We start from the raw sequence: 20,587 nt of genomic DNA on the forward strand, positions 1-20,587 counted from the left end.
TGGCCAGTATAGCAAGAAGACTCTAAATAAATAATAATGTTGCTGTGTTAATGTTGGATGTATGAATGGAAAAGTGGCTTGCATACTCATTAAATATAACACCGCGCATGTAAAGTATGAACACACTGTAAATCTGTCTGAAGATATTAATCAGAAGAATCCATACAGAGCAGATTCAGCTGTGAGGAGTCTTTTAAAGCAGCAAGTCAATCTGTCACCACCACTCTATAAATAATCACCCTCTGGACTGCTTCACATTAAAGCCTGAATAGTCCTGATGTTTTTTGGCAGAATGTCAGAATCCTATTAAAGCTGGTACGCCACTTTGATTGGCTGCCATTAAGTGCAGCCAAAAGTGTTAGCAGCCAGTTAGACTTACTTACAGTCCCATTATGTTTGTTTAAATTATAATATAGGGTTCTTTTATTAAGATTTCAATTACTGTATGTATAAAAAATATGATATAGTTCAAGTGAACACATTTAATATTTTCTATGTACAGTATACTTGCAAAAGCAATAGCTGGATTTGTAGATTCACTCTATCCTATTGAAACCAAATATTAGCAGGTGTCATAATCTATGATTGCACTGTACACCAACAAACAAAAGTGTACCACAAACAAACATTTTAGTGAGGGCTGTTTGATGAGTGTGTCGCTGGTGTGATGTGCTGCCACTCGGTGGCTAACATGAAAACATGCAGTTCTCCTGTCTATAAAGGTATTATAATAATAATTTTATGTTGCTTATATCGATAATATTTTAGGAATATTTACAAAGACTGCAACGTATAAGATTAAAATTAGATTCCAATGGTAATGTAATAAAAGCAAGGGAGAAATAAAAAACACAAAATTAAGAAAGCTGACTGTAATGAACAGTGAATTACAAGAAATCGTGTTAAATAAAATGTATTAAATGAATAAATACCCAATTATACAAAACTTCTATAGATATATTAGTCAATTTTCCGAATTTAATGAGAATTTTAAGGGCATGGTGTTATTCCAAAAGTAAAATAAATAATAAGAGTACGTTATAGTGTTCTCAATGTGGTATTTATTTGTATTTATCTGTGAGATAAACCAACAACAAAATCATAAACACAACGAGAGAGGAAGTGATCTCAGCGTGAGTTTTAATGACACATTAATGGCCTTTGGTATCGTAGGAATTTTGATGAAAAGCACAAACGGGTTAGATTGAGTGAAACAGCGGACGTTGCGTAAAAATCGTGTTCTTCCTGCAGTTTTTAATATTACAATAATAAAAATACTACTAACACTACACAGTTTAGCTAAAGTGCAGTTGCCTCCTTCGCAACTTTTTAAAATTAACATTAGAAAAGTATCTGTACACAGTAAGAGGCTGGTAGGTCTTCAGTGAGGTCTACGAGGAGCCGTGAATGCAACATTATTTCCTGTTCAAAGGATATATGGTCTGTGGAAGCCAAATGCAGTTGTAGGAATTTGATGTTTAGGTATTGAGCTTGACAGTCTGTTTTGAACTTGTTTTCTGAGTTATGTTAGCATAGAAAGCTTCACGGAAATGTTTTGGAAATATTTCGACGCGGCTCGACGACTCGGAAATTCAGAGGGTTCTGCGAGCGAGGTAATGTTAGCAGGCAAGCTAACGCGAAGCTAGCGAAAAGCTAACTTACAGTAAGCAAACAGTGTCAGTGCTTTGATTTATTTGTCATCTAGAGTGTATACACGAATATTAAATACTAGTATAGATCCTCAGCTAACACCTTACAACTTCATTTAGCCAGGAAAGTACTGCTATAGCCCGTGTTGTCGGTAACGAAAGTAACCAAACGTTATCCATCAACAAGTGGTCTTTTATTTTGCGCTGTATGGGTGCGTGAATGACTGACATTAGAAACCAGCCACGCCAGTCAGAGGGCTCTTAACGCATGAATAACTCATGTTATGTGACTGATCTGACCCGCTGACGGTATCTTGATGCTCCGCTGATAACGTTTGCTGCTAATGTCAGACGTTACATAACGATAGCTGGTAATCTTTTTCCCCTGGCAGCAGTTTTGACACTGTCCTATTTTTGCTTTGATATCACCGGTTTTAACATGACGGTTTGGGACAGATTGTATGACTGTGCTGTCTGTGTGTGTGTGTGTGTGTGTGTGTGTGTGTGTGTAGGTTGGGGTGTCTCCATCCCAGCAGGTCTGGATGAGTCAGGGCAGATTTATTCGTCCTCATAAGAAGCTTACACACACATACACACACACACGCACGTTGACAGATACTGACAGGGAGATCACAAGTCATATTCATCCTTTAATATGGAGTGGACAAAGTAGCAAGAATACCAAATAAAAAGCAGATTTATTAGGATGTCACACAGCTGCATCTGTCAACTCACTTTGTGTGTGGTTCTTCGAGGCAGTATGAGTAATTGGGTACACAAAAACAGGTGCAACTAGAGTTATAAAAAAATAATACAATTATAAATAAGAAAATTATTATTCTGAGTGTGATACTCACACATGCCTTACATGGAATGGGACATGGCTATAATATTGGACAACAAATACAAATGTGTATGCATGATAACTGCATCTGACCATACAACATGTCATCACAGCATCTGCCATGTTTGTTGCAGTGCTTTAAAAACAAACATGGACGAAGTTGGTAGTTTCTGCCACAAGTCATTGCTAAGCTATTTACTACCTTTTAAATTAAAGGTGTTTGTAGTTGCTGAAGCAGTTTTAGTCTCATAGTCTCATAATGATCTGGTTTGATAAATCAGAATATTCTGCCTCATTGGAAGAATGAGATTATCACTCATGGCTGTGAGCAGCTGCAGAGGGAGGGTTAATTCAGCTGACATATACATAATGTAGTACCAGTGTACTGACTGTGGGACAGGTCGACCTTAATTTAAATGTATATATATATTGTGCCGGTGTGCCATGTGTTTCTTTACAAAGGTATATATAGACTATATATCTCCGAATAATTTTCAAAACTCAAACTAGCACTGCTCTGAATTGTCCCTTTAATGCTAGCTTATGAATTCAGCAAGTTTAGAAGACACCCTACAAAAACCTGTACCATTCTGGAGTACAGGTTTTACATGTACGGTGGGTTTGGGGGGGGGGGGGGGGGGGCATTATAAAAATCATGTGTAATGTGTGGCAATAATTTTTGTATAATTAGCTGCAGCTGTATGATAGACAAAACGGAATAAATAACCATGATCTAAAATCCTGCTTTGTTTTCCTTTTTTGCCTTCAGTAGTCAGATGAATTTCGCCTGTTACACATTTCCCTGGGTACAGAAAATGAAGCTGAATAGTTGTTATTGCAGGGAATTAAAGTATGTGATAAGGTATGAAATTCCAGAGTAAGGATTCATAAAAAGCCTGGTGCTGTTAGACAGACTGTAGGTTTTCTCCTCTTTCATGTCTCAGACAACTACAGGCTGTCAGGATGCAGGAAAACAGCAGGAAAAGGAGAAGTGAGGCGGACAAAGGGTGTCTATGCTCTCATGTGGTGTTAGCGTTATGTGTTGGATACACCCACACCATATGCAGTTACATTTTAACCGGCCCCCCGTGTTCACGTTTGGGCTCACTCACAGCATGAAACCATCATCTGTTTTATCGGCAGAGAAGCAGCCTTTCCTCTCGTGACCGAGAGGTACCTGTCACTTTTCTCTGGACACCATATAATCAGGCAACCCCTTTCCAGCTGAGGTGAAGACAGGAAGCACTGTTATTAGTGCAAGTTCAAGTTAACTTGGTCTGACGTAGCCAGTCTCATATCTAGAGTTCTAGTAGGGTGCGTCAGACAATAAAAGATGTTTTTGCATGTGAGTGTATCAGAGAATCAGAATAAGGTCGCAAAACATACGGAATGAACATGTGTCCCACTCTGAAGGGTGCTGATAAGTATGTGTAATAAGATGTGAGGAACATTCTGTACTCTCCCACACAACGCTGAGAGGAAATCTAATTAGCCAAAGTCAAAACACCTGAGTGGGTGTTAATGGCCTGCAATCAAAGCATAGTGTGGTTTCCGAAATATTAAGACGACCGATAAATAAAAGCATAATCTAAAGTCAGCTTTTTGTAACTTGTTTGTTAACAACTGTCTAAATGCTACAAGACACCAGCAAGTAACAGGCTGGTGAAAAAAATATTGGTCTGAACAGGTCTCCATAACAAAATATGAGCTTAATAACATGCAAAAATAAATGAACGAAATTACCAGAATGTAAAAAACACTGATTACTGCCTGAGAGAGCCTTGGTATTACCCCAAAGGAGCTGCAGGAGGTGGCAAAGGAAAGGGACAGCAACAAAGACCAGGCTGTAAACATGTTTATTTCTGCTGAAAAGTACAAACACTGGGGTCTGTAGGGATTGTCTTGCTGTTGAAGCCAACTCCTAGAGGCTGTAGGATGTTATATTATGTTAAATATATGGTTGCAGTAATTTTTTGAAGGAAGGTTAGTGGTTGGAAAATGAAGAGCTTTGGTGAGGCACTTTCACTGCCATTTTCTTGTGCAATAGAGTTATACATTATGTTTTCTTAGAATTTAATACATTTGGTTTTTATTTTTATGATGATTAATAAATTCTTCTATTTCAGCATCATAGTACTTCAAGTGCCCATTTCCATTTGTACAGCCTTAGTCATTAGAACGCTGTCCACTACAGATTGTGGAGAAGATCACTGTTCTTTACTAATGCATGCTTCAGTGGTAAAAGCGATAAGGAGGACGAAAATTGACTATTAAACCTGGATGGCAGATATTCATTCAGTTTAATCCAGCTCACTCTTAATTCAGTTGAGTGTATGGTGGCATTGTCATCCTAAAATCTGGGGACCACATGTGTGAATGGTGCTTGTAGCAGATGGTGCACACACACCTGTAAAACTTTCTCAACCTGCTTGCCTGCTAGGCATAATGTAATATAGTCATCACACTAGGGTTTTGTCTATACTTCTGTACTATTTTTAGTACTGTTTACTGCATTTCATGAACAGGATATAGCGTGGTTGGTTTCGTTTTTTGGTAAACAGTGCAATGTGTTTGTAAGCTGAGGTTAATTTGACAGTTTTCCTGCTGTTGTTTTTCAGTGAGGGACATGGACAACTCTGTCACCCTGTGGCAGTTCCTTCTCCAGCTCCTGTTGGATTCCAATAATGAGCAGCTCATCTGCTGGACCAATGAGGAAGGGGAGTTCAAACTGCTGCAGGCGGAGGAGGTGGCCCGGCTGTGGGGAGCCCGCAAGAACAAGCCCAATATGAACTATGACAAACTCAGCAGGGCACTAAGATATTACTATGACAAGGTAAACCTTTATTCTGTACTGTAGGATACATAGCTGTAGTAAGCTGAGTAATGTCTCAAAGTACCAATGTCTGTCATCATTGTCCATGGTGAAGGTCAAACTCAATATCTATTTGAGGGGACTTTGATGTCCAGTGCTGAACGATGTGGAGGAGAAGGAAAGTTCTTGTCTTTCACTTAGCTTGTGGTTTGACAGAGGCACGGCCTGACCCTGTGGGCGTTCAGGGCAGGGCTCTTCTGGTATGTTTGGCTGCAGCATTCATGGTTACTAGTTTGGTACAGACAGGAAGGACAGAGCTGTCCCACGCACACTGCTTTTCTGTGGTCTGACTCCTCTATTTTTTGCTCCTTCGGTAAAGTCATAATAACTTCAGGAAAAGTCTGCTCTTACTGTGTGTTTACAGCTCACATGATGTTGCTTTTTTGTGTCTTCTAGAACATCATAAAGAAGGTGAATGGGCAGAAGTTTGTGTATCGCTTTGTGTCTTATCCCGACATCCTCAAAGGAGATGTCACCCGACCAGAGGGAGGGGATGTTGGTGCTGGGGGCCTCCCTCCCCTATTAAAAAGGGGAGACAGTGTTGTGCAGGAGGGTGAGTCTAGTGACAGAACCAAGCAACAACCATCAGCTCTTAGCTCCAGCACTAAGCAGTCGAATCGTAACGACTACATCCACTCTGGCCTGTACACCTCCTTCACTCTCAACTCTCTGCAAAATGGACGCCAGCTTTTCAAGTCCATCAAAATAGAGAATCCAGGTGAGAAGATGACGGACAGGAAGGGCATCACTGCCGCAACACAGAGCCAGGAGACTCTCTCCCAGCCGCAACAACCTACCGCCTTGCCATCTGTCATTAAATTTGGAAACACCCCTCCAAAGCCTTCACCAGCACCAGCGCCAGCACTGCCTCCTCAGGTAGACCTAGAGCCAACCCTGATGCCCAACCATTTGGATTCTCTCCAAGCTCCACCCCAAAGGGCTGAAGACATCAGCACACACTCCTCCCTTCCACCCCAATCTATTTACTCATTCGAACACATTCGCCCATCAGAACCAACATTCTGCCTACCAGACCTGACCTCGGAGAGCCCGTCCATAAACCAAGCACCCGACTCCTCCCAGGAACTGGTGATTGACAGCGACATCGAGTCCCTGTCTTCTCAGCCTGCAGACACTCAGGCACCAGAAACCACGGACACTCAGTCACACGAAAAGGCTAGTATACATGCATATACACTTCACACAAAAAGTACTGTATTGTATGTAAATGGTTTATAGTTTAGACACTGCATTCCTCCAGTCACCAGCTGCAGTCCAAAACAGTGAAGCTATATTCTGCCAGTAGGACACACTCACTGCTGCTTCTACAGCAGCCTGGCTAGGACCACCTGTAACTTTTAAAATAAAATATTTCATTTATTCAGACATTTTAAGAAATGGCACCTGTGGGTAATATCTCAAAAAGGAAAGGAACATTGAATGCATTGAAAACAGCAAAATAATCAGTTTACTGCAAACACCTTTGCCTAGGCTCTCTGTGGTAAGTACTCACGCACCTGTGCTGTGAGGTATACAAGAAAAACTGGGTTTCTCACTTCTGTCTCTGAACTTGCACAAATCTCATCTCTGATACCCACCAGGCGGACAGTGAGGTTGGTGTGTCAAGAGAGGAGATCAGCTTGCTTGACACTGCAACCAGCTCTTCTTCAGTAAGTAGCTGCACCACAGTCAGCATCCAGAGCTCAGGAAAGTCACGCAAGCCGCCCAAAGTCCTTCAGATCAGCCCTCCAACTCTGCTGGTCACCACCTCCGACTTCTCCCCCATGAACCTCTGCAGCCCGTCACTACCTACGGCCTCTCTTACACCAGCAATGCTTCAGGTGAGAACATGCTCTTAGTTTTTTCTGTCAGTTGCTTCTAACTATAGTGATGGCTAGCCTTGTATTAGCCTAACTGGTTTATCAACTGGTTTTCTTCATTTCACAGCACACAGAAAAACAGGAGTTGTAATATTGTTGCCAAATGTTGTTACTGTGAAATGAAAATAGTCCTTGTTGAAGGTGAGCCCATGTAATCCAGTTTTGCAACTTAAGCAGCAGTTACAGCCTCAGTGAACAGAACCAAGTACACTTCTTGCATGTACTATTCTTAAACAGCAGGTGGCAGCAGTGTTGTGTTGTGTCTGTTTTCTAGGCCAGATGGTTTGCAGATCCCATGATGTGCTACTGTATAGATGCTCTGAGTCTATTAGATCTGCTGGTTCAGATGGGATTTGGTCATGACATCTTAGAGGAGATGAGAGGGCATTTACTGGAACAGTTGAGTTGGAAGGGTTTCAAATGTATGTTCAGGGCTATTTCCATGCAATCAGTATCATTCATAATTAGCATTTCTTTGTTCGGCAAATTCCAGAAACACCATGCTTGTGTACAAGGGCAATAGGGTTAAATATGGACCAAAGGGAAATGTCACAACCAATATATTGGGAAGGCAAAATAGTCCCTACCAGTATTTAGCATTTATTTTTATATAACAAAAACATGAATCTGTTCACATATTTTTTTGCAAATGCAATAGTATATATATGTAAACTTAACATGGCTATTACATTGCTATTCAAACTCATTTTGTCAGATTTTCTGCTTTGTAGATAAAAAAAAGAAAAAATATATACAAAGCTATTTCAACACACAGAGAGCTGGGGACACATTGCACGATTTTCCACAAAATTTTTACCTATGATTTCCTGTCGAGCAAAGTCTGCACCCGTCTGCACTAGTTGGGGACAGTTGTCATGTGTAGTCGCCACCAAAATCTGAGGGGGTGAAAATCCAAATCTGCACGTGTGTGAGTGGAACAGACCTGAGCCGACCTCAGTCACAGTCATTCAAACGTGTTTGAATTCTTCAGGCCGAGTCTGGATGCAGTCCTGTAGTGTGTCGAGTGCAAACATGCGTTGTTAGCAGCCAATGAAAAGACAGGGATAGACACTGGAAATAGTTTCAGAAGATGATGGGAAGTAGCAAGTATCAAAACAATGATCGAGTCCTCCACTACTCGTTTCAAACAGGTTTTTTTCTTCTTTGTGTTATATTTTTTTTAGTCGAGCAGATTGCTGCACAGATAACAGCAGCAGCGAGCTGACTGTCATCAGTGTTTGTTTACTTCTTCTTCTTTCTCTTCCTTCTTCTTCCTTTTTCTTCTTCTATTAGCACATTGCTGCATTATGGCCACCAGCTAGTGTAATTGCTGTGTTCAGTTGGCTTTAGTTGGTTTGACAAACCCTGTAGTCTGTGGTCCCTCATCAGGTTCAGTGATTGTCCCTACCAAAGCTGAGACCAAACCTACACCCTGTCTTGTGTTTGAACAGGTTGTTGTTGTACTGTTATAAGGCTAATTATTTATATTGAAAATGAGTAGAATGACATCAAGAAGTACAACTTTGAACAAGCAACACAAGACCAGAGCCAAGAGCACATGATGTCATAACAAACATTAAAGGTTTAATTATTTCCACATGGGATTAGTATTTCCGATTAACTGCTGGGACAGCCTGCTATAGTCTGTTTTTAATTAATCAGATCTATTGAAGTATAAGAACAGATCTCTGTGTGCTCGGTTTCTCCCTCTAATATTTATTTTAATTCTGTGAGCAAACGATCACTCAGTCCTTTTAATTGTAGTGGTTTTGAACAGTGATTTCTTATCTGATATACATCAAGATCAACCACTTTTGACTGATTGTCTTCCTCCTTAGACTCCAACTCTTCTCCTGACTCCCAGTCCCCTTCTTTCTAACATCCACTTCTGGAGCACGCTCAGTCCTGTCGCTCCGCTCAGCCCAGCCACACGACGCCAGGGAGCACACCTGTTCCAGGTCAGTTCACAACTGTGTGTCCTGTCTCCACTCGTCATCAGTATTATTTATCTTAGCCCAGTAGCCATCCCGGCCGGTTGTTTTTTAATACCTGATGGGGCCCTTCTATTTTAACTGGCCCAGCTTTTGTTGACTTTCCGATAGTGGCTTAGAGCATGAGGAAACCAATTGCATGCAAGTTAATCCATCCCACATGATACTCTCAGCCAATCAAGACTAGACATTGCAGGTGGAAAAATTTGCAACTCTACAATAAAGAGAGAGAGGCAAGTTTCACAAAGGTTACACAATACAGTGAGGTCAATAAGTATTTGATCACCCTGTGATTTTGCAAGTTCTCCTACTTAGAAATCATGGAGGAGTCTAGAATTTTCAGCATATGTGTATATACACATGGACCTTTGTTTCAAGAATTTTTTTAACTGGACTTTAAGTTGAATACCCTGCCTCTTGACACACCATTCTGTATCTTCTCTTTCAGTTTCCGTCAGTCCTCACACCGCAGTTCCAGATCCCTGTACACAACATAGATGGGACCAACACACCTGGCCCCATCTCACCAGATCCTCAGACAACATAGGACCTTTTATGAAGAGCAGCATCACCATATTATGACAGTCAGTCCCTGTCACAGACAGTCCCTCTTACCATTCCAGCTCCTCCTCCCTGATCCATGACAATGACACAGGAGCTGAGTCTTTGCAATTCCTCTGGTGCTGTTGTCCGCTGCCACAGAATCCACATTACACTCATGTGTGTAGAGGAGGTATGTAGGCAGTGCAGGTTTGATGGATGAGGGTAATACATTCACCTTGTGTCCAAGCTGCTTTTCTGCATTCGACACCATTCATCCTAATGCACTCATATTCAGTTTGTCTGGCTTTTTTCCTGGGAGGCTCAGTCACAACAATTCCGAACATATTTCCATGGCAACAGTGTATTCATGTGGATTGGACCCACAGCAGCCACAGTCTGCTTCACACTTGGACACAGAGAGCAGTGGGTTGGAATCTTTCCTTTTATAGAACCTACTTCTTATCTTGTGCAACAGTGTTATTGCCAAACTACACAGGTTTTATGCTATCAGTTCCTGACCTGACTTGTCCTATGCTGACAATAATTTGCTTTCTTTTTGTGCTGTGCAGGGGCAGTAGTGGTGTTAAACCTGCATGTTTACGTACCGTTCTTTCATGTGTAGCCCAGCTCTCAAACTGACCTTAATGGCAAGCCTTTGCTCGGACATCAGGATGTTTACCTTAACTGTCTTATTGTGGCCATAATCCCATTCAAACCTTTAATCATGCCTCTGTGTATCATGTGTAATCTACAGTATACGTACAGCCCTGAAATCCAGTGTGGCCCGGTCTGCCGCCTACAGCTGGTAAGCTTTCACTTGCGAATGAAAGAAAGCAAAGCCATAACACTTTCTGTGCAAGCAACAAGGCAGAAATCCTGCACTTCTTACTGGCCTCACATTGCCTTTTTAATCCTAATTCTGCAGGCATCATCATCATGACATTTATGTTAAAAAATAAGAGAAGAAGAAAGTTTGATACCACATATCTGTGTAGTAATATAGTTTGAGATTAGATTAGCACATAACTGGAAACAGAGGAACACAACCTGTGTCTATTTATTGGCAACAGAATTTGCCTCTTAGCACTTCTAAAGCTGACCTCTGATAGCCTAGTGGGTTCAATGTAGACAAAAACCAACATCAGTTAGAAAGAAATGTGAACGATTGGAGGGGGAGCAGCTTGATGAGTGAAATTTAGAGGGTGTAAAATACTAAATACTATTTTTTGCCCTGCATTTCTATTTTTATATGAATTTCCTCACCATGAATTATACATAAATTAAGACTCTTACATGAATACATGATGTCAATCATGATTAATGCACTTTATTGATGCTGACGGCCATAAAACAGACAACAAAATCTTTTCACTCAGTCTGTTAAATCGCTAATATACATCACTTGTCACTTTGTTGTGAGCATACACGAATGCTGAAATAAGCTGCATTTTTTTATTCATATGAATGAAAATAACACATGCTTTATTAATGTCAAATCCGACATTTCTGACCACGAACAAGGTGAAAAAACAGCAGTGGCTATGTAGTCACTGGTTGCCTAGCAGCCTTTGAAAATGAGAATTGGGATATACGTTGTGTTATCAGTAAGCTACAGATCCAGGCTGTTTTCTTCTGTTTCCAGTTGAAGCAACAGATGCATCCAGCCACAAATTCACCACAGACATAAGGCAAGTTGACGCAAGACAAACTATAGTCCCGTTAATCCCAGAGTCAATCAAGCTACAGCAAACCTTAAAACCTATTTGATAGTCCACACTTTCATTTTTGAATTGAACAATTTAAAGACTTGCTGCTCATAGTTTTCGTGAAGTTAACCAGCTGTCATCCTCACCTTGACCTTTGCACAGCCTTAGCCATCTGAAACACACGTGACAAGCCAAAACATTGTAACCGCCCCTGCAGGATTAGACCCACCCACCGAGGCCTGGGCTCACCATCAGCAGCATGGCCCTAATTTCTAGGACATGCACTATTGCTGCAAGATAATCAACAATTATCTGTGAGCAGCAGTTCAGAATGTTTTGGCTATTCGTTCTGCATTAACCTTTCATCCTGAGGGCTGCAGAATATTCTGAAGTATCTAAGCACCTTTCTTTCCCTGCAGACCTCTTGTACAGATTATCAGCCATGAGAGGTTAAACCTGCTTTGTAACTGATTTTAAAGCCATAGTCTGTGACACAGACTCAACAGTTAGATCCCTCCTATCTATGCTATTACACATGGAAATTGTACATCACACTTGTTTACATGATACTTGGATAGAACACACTGACGTGTGTGTTTACCAAAGTGTTTCTAATCTAACCCAGGGATGGATGACCAGCGAATCTTGTAAGGTGGGGGGCTTCATCTACATCTGCCCCATCTCTCACGGTGATATACGGTGCCTTACTAAGCTCAAGCTTAGTTCTGTCATTTAAAAAAAAGGCAGTAACAGTACACGACAGCACTACTGTTTGTTTTCATGCCATATATTTGCAAACCCCAGAAGTTTGGTGTTTAAAAAAAAAACTTCACACAGGGATATTTTTGTGCACGAGTACACTGCAGCTCAGATGAGCTGCAGTGTACTTCTGGATGCATTACTGTACATACAGATGGCAACGTGGGCTGATATGCACAGCATGTAAAATTTTATCTGGCCATGTTTTAGAGACTGCCTGGCTCAGTCATACAGAAAAATGTGTCATTGTTATGCTGGTCCACAGGACAATAAAAACAGATGCTGATTGATTTGGGGTCTTATTACCATTGGACTCTAGGGAAAAATTGAGCTTTTGGTGGTAGTGCAATTTAGCTTTCACAGAACGTTAGCAGCTTGTTATGTTTTCTTTGTTGTTGCTTTGTGGATCGGTTTAAATCAGCTTGTGGTAGACACTGACTGACAGATGATTCATCCAATCAGCTACCAAGCATTCACCTCTCCCTTCCAAACAGTGGCGTGTCTAGTTTATGCTGTGATGAGCTGTATTTTAACCAGAATCATGAACTTTTCCTAAACCGAGCCAAGTAGTGATAGTAAAGAGACGTGCACACGCATCGGAAAACTGTAGAACATTAATTGTGACACAGATGTGGACCAACATGGCAATTCCACTTTTTTTAAGTGACTGAGTCACTCTTTCTGACCCGCTTCTAAATGTTTGTGGTAACATATCTACTCAGAAAGTATCTAAATATATATAGAAAACCTGATTGTGCATTTTTTGTGTGTGTGTAATCTTACTCGTAATTTTCCTGTAACGCCAATAGAATTTTAAGATTAATTTCTATTTTTGTAACGGCCAAATACTTAGACATCTGCTATTTTGGGTTCTCTGACTTAATGTTTTCTTTGTGCATGTTTATTTTATTTTAATTTTCCCGAAGTTGTTTTTCTCTCCTAGATTTTAAGAGGTGCAGTTATCTATTTTTTGGGAATCAAAGCCTTATGGGGGAGAAATCTATGTTTTATATGTTCAATGTTTTGATATAGTGTTGACATTGTAAATGCAGATGTTGTGATGAAACGTTTGCACTTAAAATTTGGGGGTTCCTGTAGTATTGGATTCTGTCACTTTTCTATGACTCAGATTTATCTTTAAAATGTTGTTTGCTTACTGAGAAATGTATATTTTCCCAAAGGGAGGACGCAGCACTTCATATTTTATATATGGCAAAATGTGATTTTAAAAGACCCATACGTAGGATTTAAGGATCTAATGGCTGCAACGGGTTGCAATGTTTTCTAATGTTTTTCTGATTATGCATTCATGAGTATACAACTATGTGTCTTTGTTAGCTTATATACACAGTAATGGGTCAAGAGGCCATTAAAATCTACACATGGTTCCTGTGAGTCTAATCATTTATTTAATAATTAGGCATTACCACAAAATAGTTACTTGTGAGAATTTATAGTAGAGCCCTATTACATTTGTAGCCTATTTTGCAGTAACATTAAAAAAAGAACAAAAATAAAATTACCCCAAAGCCATTTTAAAAGTTTCCTCCATCTGGATATGTCACTTATACATCTTCTGATGATGTTTTTCATCTAGTTTACCTTAAATGTAAATCTTGTGTTAAAAGAAACAACACCTTTCTTGCTATGTTTTGTCCAGTTCTCTATTTGTTTGATGCTTTTTTCCAATGTTTACAAGCTGCTTGTCTTAAGTGGCATATTGTTGTGTAGAAGAAGTGAAATGGAAAGTAAGGTGAGACCAATAATAATAAAAAAATCTCTCTAAAAATATTGAATATTGAATTATTATTGAATGATTCTATTAAATTTTGATCTAGGGTGCTTTCATGACATCATAGTCTGTGCACCATTTCTCACGGTTCACAGTTAAAACGGTGCAGCACTGAACACATTGCATTACAGTAAATAATGCCAAAGAAGCCATTAGACTACGGCTCATGGATACTGGGGATGCGGTGAGTGCACTCTTGATATTAGGGTGTAATGATTCTCACTTCACACTCAGACTGCTCTACAAAATGACCAACACACTGTAATGGACTGTGGAGTCAGCTAAAGTGTAACGCAGAGCAGCTTCCACAACAGAAGTTTCATCTATTGACAAAGGTTCAGTTTGTTGTTAGCTGTTCAGTCCGCAGGCTCTGTAGTATCAGCTGATGTGATTTTCTGGCAGCTCCAAAAAATGCCCATATAGAGGTCTTTCTGCAAGACCGCTGCAGTGATTCCATCCATTCCCAGGAAGTTTGCACATACTCACAGCAAGAACAAAGGGCTGTCAACCAGTCCCCCTCCGGCAGTTTCATAGTCGTTAGCCAGTCGTTAGACACACCTGGCCCAGTCAGCCAGAACATCACAGGTAAGTATGGAAACATTTAGTGCTATTGTTTGTAAGTTTTTTAAAGTTTTACCCAGACCCACCCACTGAGGTCTGTAACCACATATAAACCATGTTTCCCCTCCAAACAGTTAGAACTGATGAAGCTGCTTGGATGAGCAGCGAAACGTCTTCTAGAAAACTCTACAAGTCCAGACGCCTTGCTTCAATCTTCTCTACGTATGATGACCTGGATGACTGAGAATCTTCATCAACATATGGCACAACAGTGACATTGCCAAGAACAGGACGTCTGTCCAAAGTTGATGATAAGACGAGAAGAAAACACAGGGAGGCTGCCGAGAGGCCGACAACAACACTGAAGGGGCTGCAGGAATTTCTGGCAAGTGCTGGCTGTACATGTACATGTGACAACAATCTCCCGTCTTCTTCATATGTCTGGGCTATGAGGTAGGGTGGCAAGACAGAAGCCTTATCTTACAAAGAAAAACATCCAATCCATGCAAAAAGACATCTGAACTCTACCAAACGCATGTGTGAAATGTGTTATGGTCTGATGAAACCATACCAAGTGCTGTAATACAAACCAAAGGTGCTGCAACAAAGCACATTTATGCAACCAGGTTTTTAAAAGTTTTTTATTTTATATTTTTTCCCCATTTAAAGGTTTCAGTTTGTTTTTCAATTATGTTGTACAGGTTATAGGTCACATGAAAGGTGGAAAAAGTTGTGAAATTATTTATCTTGCATGGGCTTGAACAGGGGTTTGTAGACATTTATATCCTCTGTCAGGGTTTGTTCATGTGTTCACACTGCTATCTATCCCTTAGGGTATCTGAGCTGGACGTTACCCTGTGTGATACCTTGTTGTTGGGTTCTGGTAGTTCAGGACCCACAGGAGGTGTCACACTCTGACCACAAAACTGTCAAAAACACTGCTCGTACCTATATCTGTTTTTCTTCATTGGCTTGTATTCAATGGACAAACAGGTTACTTCATGTCAGGTAACTACAACAACAAAACCTAATCAAATCATTTTGATCAAGGATGCAGGTCTGTTTGCTTTGGCTGCCTCGCTGAATACTGATGCTGTCAATAGACATTGGAGTGGTAACAGGTTACGTTTATAAGTTGGCAGCCACCTTTCAATTCAGTGTCTGGATCCCCTTCCCCTGACCCAAGGCCATCAGAGATAGCCATGGTGGGCAAGCCAGCAAGCAGCCAAGGCTAGCGACTGAAGAGTTTCAGCCTCAGCAGGAGAGGTGGCACAGCAAGGAAGACCCAGATGTCGAACCTCCAACATCAAGGTTTGAGTTGAAACACCCACCTGGCCCCAGGATCGACACAACTATCAGCTCGTCTCCTCTCAGCCTCTTCAAGCTGTTCTTCAGCAGTAATGTAGTACACACCATTATAAATAACACCAATGCCAATGCAGCACAACGACTGGCACAAGGTGCACTGTACAAGTGGTCTCCCCTCTCAGTTGACACATTTTACATTTTTCTGTCTATCACTCTTTTTTCTGTCATGGTATGTACACATAAGGGCTGACTATTGCAGGAGGAAATGGCCATACAATTTCTCCTTCCCCAAGACCACCATGTCCAGGGACCGATTTGAGGCCATCTTTTGGTCTCTTTATCGTTCAGATGTCACAAAGATAAAGCGAATGAAAGAAAGACAGAATCACCCCAATTTGACAGGTTGTTCAAAATCAAGCCCCTCTGTGGCAAGACTGTGAATGCCCGTAGCTCTGTTTTCCAGCCTCACCAGAACATAACAATTAACGAGAGGATGGTGGCAAGCTAGGCTAGAAAAGGATTCATTTTGTTGCACTGTTACTTTTGTTTCTATTCCTGTTTACATTACTTGGATGTGCATTAGTTGTTTTCAGGAGTACATTGTTTGCACTGATTGTGTGACTGATGTTTTGTTTTCTCAGTGCACATTGATCACTTTCTTCTTCTTCTTTTCCATCAGGGGTTGCCACAGCGAATGGAGTGCATTAGCTTCACAACCAACAACTACTGCCGCGTTGTTGGGAAGCCGAGCGTGTGACGTCAGGAAAGCAGAGAGCATTACTGAGATGATTTGCAGCATGATTGAAAAAGATATAATGCAATAAGCACCAACGGCAAGAACTGTTGTACTTCATAGAGCCGGGGGATATAAAATCCTTTCTAGAGTGACCATTACTACCCACCTGGAAGCTCGTTACAAAAAGAAGATGGCTGAGCTAAAAACAAAGCTAACCACAGAAACGTACCTGATCTCACAGAAATACGTGACATACACACGGATTATTAGCAGTTAATTACGTGGCACCGACACGAAAAGTAGTTAAATTACGTGCAGGCACCACGGAAAACTGTCTCCATAGAAAGTCAATGCGGGGCATTTTCGTAGGGACACCACGGTTTTTAATACGTGTGGACACCACGGACATGAGCTCCAATAGAAATGAATGAGCCTTTTTGATTACAGTCATGTTGCTCTGACAATTCACGCATTTCTCTGAGCGATTTGACCCTTAATAAACCTTTTTAGGAAACGATTATTATATTATTATTAAACACAAACGAACCGGCCCAACACGACCATCTATGTCAACATACACGTTTATTTGATCGATAAAAGTTGTTTTCTAATGCAACGGTGCTTGATATGATTGTGTGCGACAGCATTTCCTTATGAAATGACAGTAAATGGGGCGTGTAGAAGTAACGTGGAGACACTTGTTGAAGTGAGCATGTGGTTATTTAACGACTGGATTGAAAGACGGTGAAAGCTAACGTCGGTTAGCAGTTTCTCTGACGGAAGCGTTGTCACGTTGCCATGGTTATTTTGCGGGCCCCGCTCGTGGTTACGTAAATTGCCTGCGACAACGCATGAATTTTACTAAGCGATTTCACCTAAATAAACGTTTATTTATTTACTTGGTTTCCTCGTTTATGTGTATACGTCATCTCCAAAATCTTCTACATATTTATCCGTGTCAATCTTTTGCCTGGTGCACGTTTGTTCATATTGTTTTCTAAGTAGCTGTGTATTAATATTTATATTTGCACTTCATATTGGTAGTAATCACGACGGTAAAGATATTAATATTATGATGTATAGTATTTAGATAATATTATAATACAATAGTATTTATATCTGCAAAGTGTTCACTGCACATGTTCACATTTTCAGTATGTTCACAGTTGTTACAATGACTTTAATGTGTATGGCTGGTCACTTACACCCCACCATGTTTATCATCTTTTCACAGTGGAAAGACGAGGCCTCCGTCTCTGCAGCCAGCCTGATTTCAGTCCAAGGCACCTACTCTGCAACTTAGATCTACAGCCACGTCAAAATACTTCAGATGATCTAATAAAATACAACAGTTACACAAAGAAGTCCAACCAGTGTCATGTGATTTATAGTTTTTTCATCTAAGCATGTCATGTCTGTTATGTCATGTCAATTTATAGCCTTACCTTTAGTTTACATTGTTTACCTTGTTTACTTGACCTTATCTTATTTACCTTATTTATATCTTAGTTCTATCTTATTTCATGTTAATTATTATATGTTTTATGTATGCACCAATCACTAAGGCAAATTCGTAGTAATGTGAATCCTCTTCACTTACATGGCTATAAAAAAACAATTCTGATTCTGATGTTAAAAGCCAGGTTAGGCCTCAAGCTACTGTGTTTGCTAGCAGCAGTTCAGACTAATCAGTTCCTTTTGAGGAACTACTGGCTGCATGGGCCTTTTTAGGAGTGACTTATATAAGTAAGTTATAACTTAAGTTACATGCAAATGTTCACGACATGCTTTCCTTACTAATGCCATGTAACCCTCTTTTACAGCAGATTTTATGTTTTACTGACACTGATTGTGGTCTGGTATAAAGGCATAGGGGCAGTTCAACAACTGTCGTGTGTGACCTGTAGTAGCTGTTGCTTATTGGGTCAGAACCTTCTTCCCATAGTGCCACTTACCTGTGTTCCACAGGTAAGTGGCCCCAAGCTGCACTATGGGAAGAAGGTTCTGTGTTCCACAGGTAAGTGACACGCATGGTCCCACTTCCATGTGATGTCAAAAAGACACATCAGACCAGGCCATTATTTCTGTTGCTCCATGGTCCAGTCGGTCAGCATGGACACCTGACTTTCCAGAGGCTATCCCCAAAAACAGGGAGCTGCAAATCTGGTTCTGACAGCTAAATTCTTCAGGAGCTTTCAAGAACACTTGGAACCATGTTAGAGGGTGCCAAAGTTTACTTTGACCTGTTGACCTCTGAAATCTAAATGGCCATAACTCTACAATACAATTGGTCAGCAACATGGCTCTAAGTGGTCTTGAAAGCCCTTGAAGAACTCTGTCACATATTAAGAAACCTAAGATTAAGAAACCTTTATTAGTCCCACAATGGGGAAATTGCATATATGTATGTGTATGTTAGAACCAGATTTGCAGCTCCCTGTTTTCAGGTCAATCCCCTGATTTGACCTGAAACTGACAAAACCCATGAAAATGCAGAATCTGGCCTCTGAGGTTTAGGGGGCTACTTGCTGTTATATGTTGTCAATAGAAGATCCAGAAACCTGCTACCAATGTGTACTGAACAGAGTTCTATTACATATATGAGTGCCAACTAGATGGCACTGACCTGGACCTAACCACCTATCTATCTTGCGATGGCCTCAGGAAAAGCTGGTGTGCCAACAGCTATAGTTCACACATGACAGTTGTTGAACAGCCAGACCAGACCAGATTGTGGCCAGACCACAATCAGTGTCAGTAAAACATAAAATCTGATGTAAAAGAGGGTTACATGGCATTAGTAAGGAAAGCATGTCATTGTGAATATTTGCATGTAACTTAAGTTATAACTTACTTATGTAAGTCACTCCTTAAAAGGCCCATGCGGCCAGTAGTTCCTCAAAAGGAACTGATTAGTCTGAACTGCTGCTAGCAAACACAGTAGCTTGAGGCCTAACCTGGCTTTTCACATGCTTGAATGAAAAAAACTATAATCACATGACACTGGTTGGATTTCCTTGTGTAACTGTTGTATTTTATTAGATCATCTGAAGTATTTTGACGTGGCTGTAGATCTAAGTTGCAGAGTAGATGCCTTGGACTGAAATCAGGCTGGCTGCAGAGACGGAGGCCTCGTCTTTCCACTGTGAAAAGATTATAACAAACATGCTGGGGTGTAAGTGATTAGCCATACACATTAAAGTTAACACCTGTGAACATGGGGAAAATGTGAACATGTGCAGTGAACACTTTGTCTTCAAAGTTGTTAAAGCAGAAATGTGCTCCTAGTGTGCAGCTTTGCATTTTGTTGACAACTCACTGACAGTAACTACAAGTTGAACAAATTTCAGTGGTGGAGATACCACCATGCAAACGGCCGTCATTTAACTGATGGTGACGTCAATCTGCTGTGTTGATGTGACAGTTAACGTTAGCATGTAGCATATAGCCTAGCAAATAGTTGGCAAGTAGCCGCCAAATGAATGACAGCTTGATGAGGCGACACGTGACGTCCGTTGCCGTGGAAACCATATGGTTTATACCGGTAGTCTTCTTCAGAACTTTGCAGCTATAAATACTATTGTATTATAATATTATCTAAATACTATACATCATAATATTAATATCTTTACCGTCGTGATTACTATCAATATGAAGTGCAATCTTCTGGAGAGACAGTCTGCTGACGTATAAGAAGGCCCTTCGTAAAGCCAGGACAGCCTACTATTCATCACTAATAGAAGAAAACAAGAACAACCCGCGCTTTCTCTTTAACGCCGTGGCCAGGCTGACAAAGAGCCACAGCTCTGTGGAGCCTCGCATTCCTGCAGCTCTTAGTAGTGAAGACTTCATGAGCTTCTTCACCGATAAAATCACCACTATTAGAGGACTAATCAACCACAATCTCCCTGTGACCGCTGAGGATACACCGCCACTTCTGGAAACG

At 40.7% G+C, this 20,587-nt stretch overlaps 1 protein-coding gene across 2 annotated transcripts; it reads left to right on the plus strand.

Annotated features, from left to right (window-relative positions):
- Positions 1–1,429: 1,429 nt before the first annotated feature.
- elk4 (ETS transcription factor ELK4) lies at positions 1,430–14,040 on the plus strand. Of its 2 annotated transcripts, none has more exons than XM_028406088.1 (6): positions 1,430–1,663; positions 5,112–5,326; positions 5,762–6,541; positions 6,967–7,206; positions 9,084–9,203; positions 9,685–14,040. In XM_028406088.1, coding segments are annotated over exons 1-6 (1,455 nt in total). In that variant the 5' UTR covers positions 1,430–1,662; the 3' UTR covers positions 9,784–14,040. The 2 variants fall into 2 exon arrangements, with proteins under 2 accessions (XP_028261889.1, XP_028261891.1); XM_028406090.1 differs by having other exon boundaries at positions 1,430–1,613.
- The last annotated feature ends 6,547 nt before the right edge of the window (positions 14,041–20,587 follow it).

This window comes from Parambassis ranga, chromosome 5, assembly GCF_900634625.1.
Source record: "Parambassis ranga chromosome 5, fParRan2.1, whole genome shotgun sequence".
Lineage (NCBI taxonomy): Eukaryota > Metazoa > Chordata > Actinopteri > Ambassidae > Parambassis > Parambassis ranga.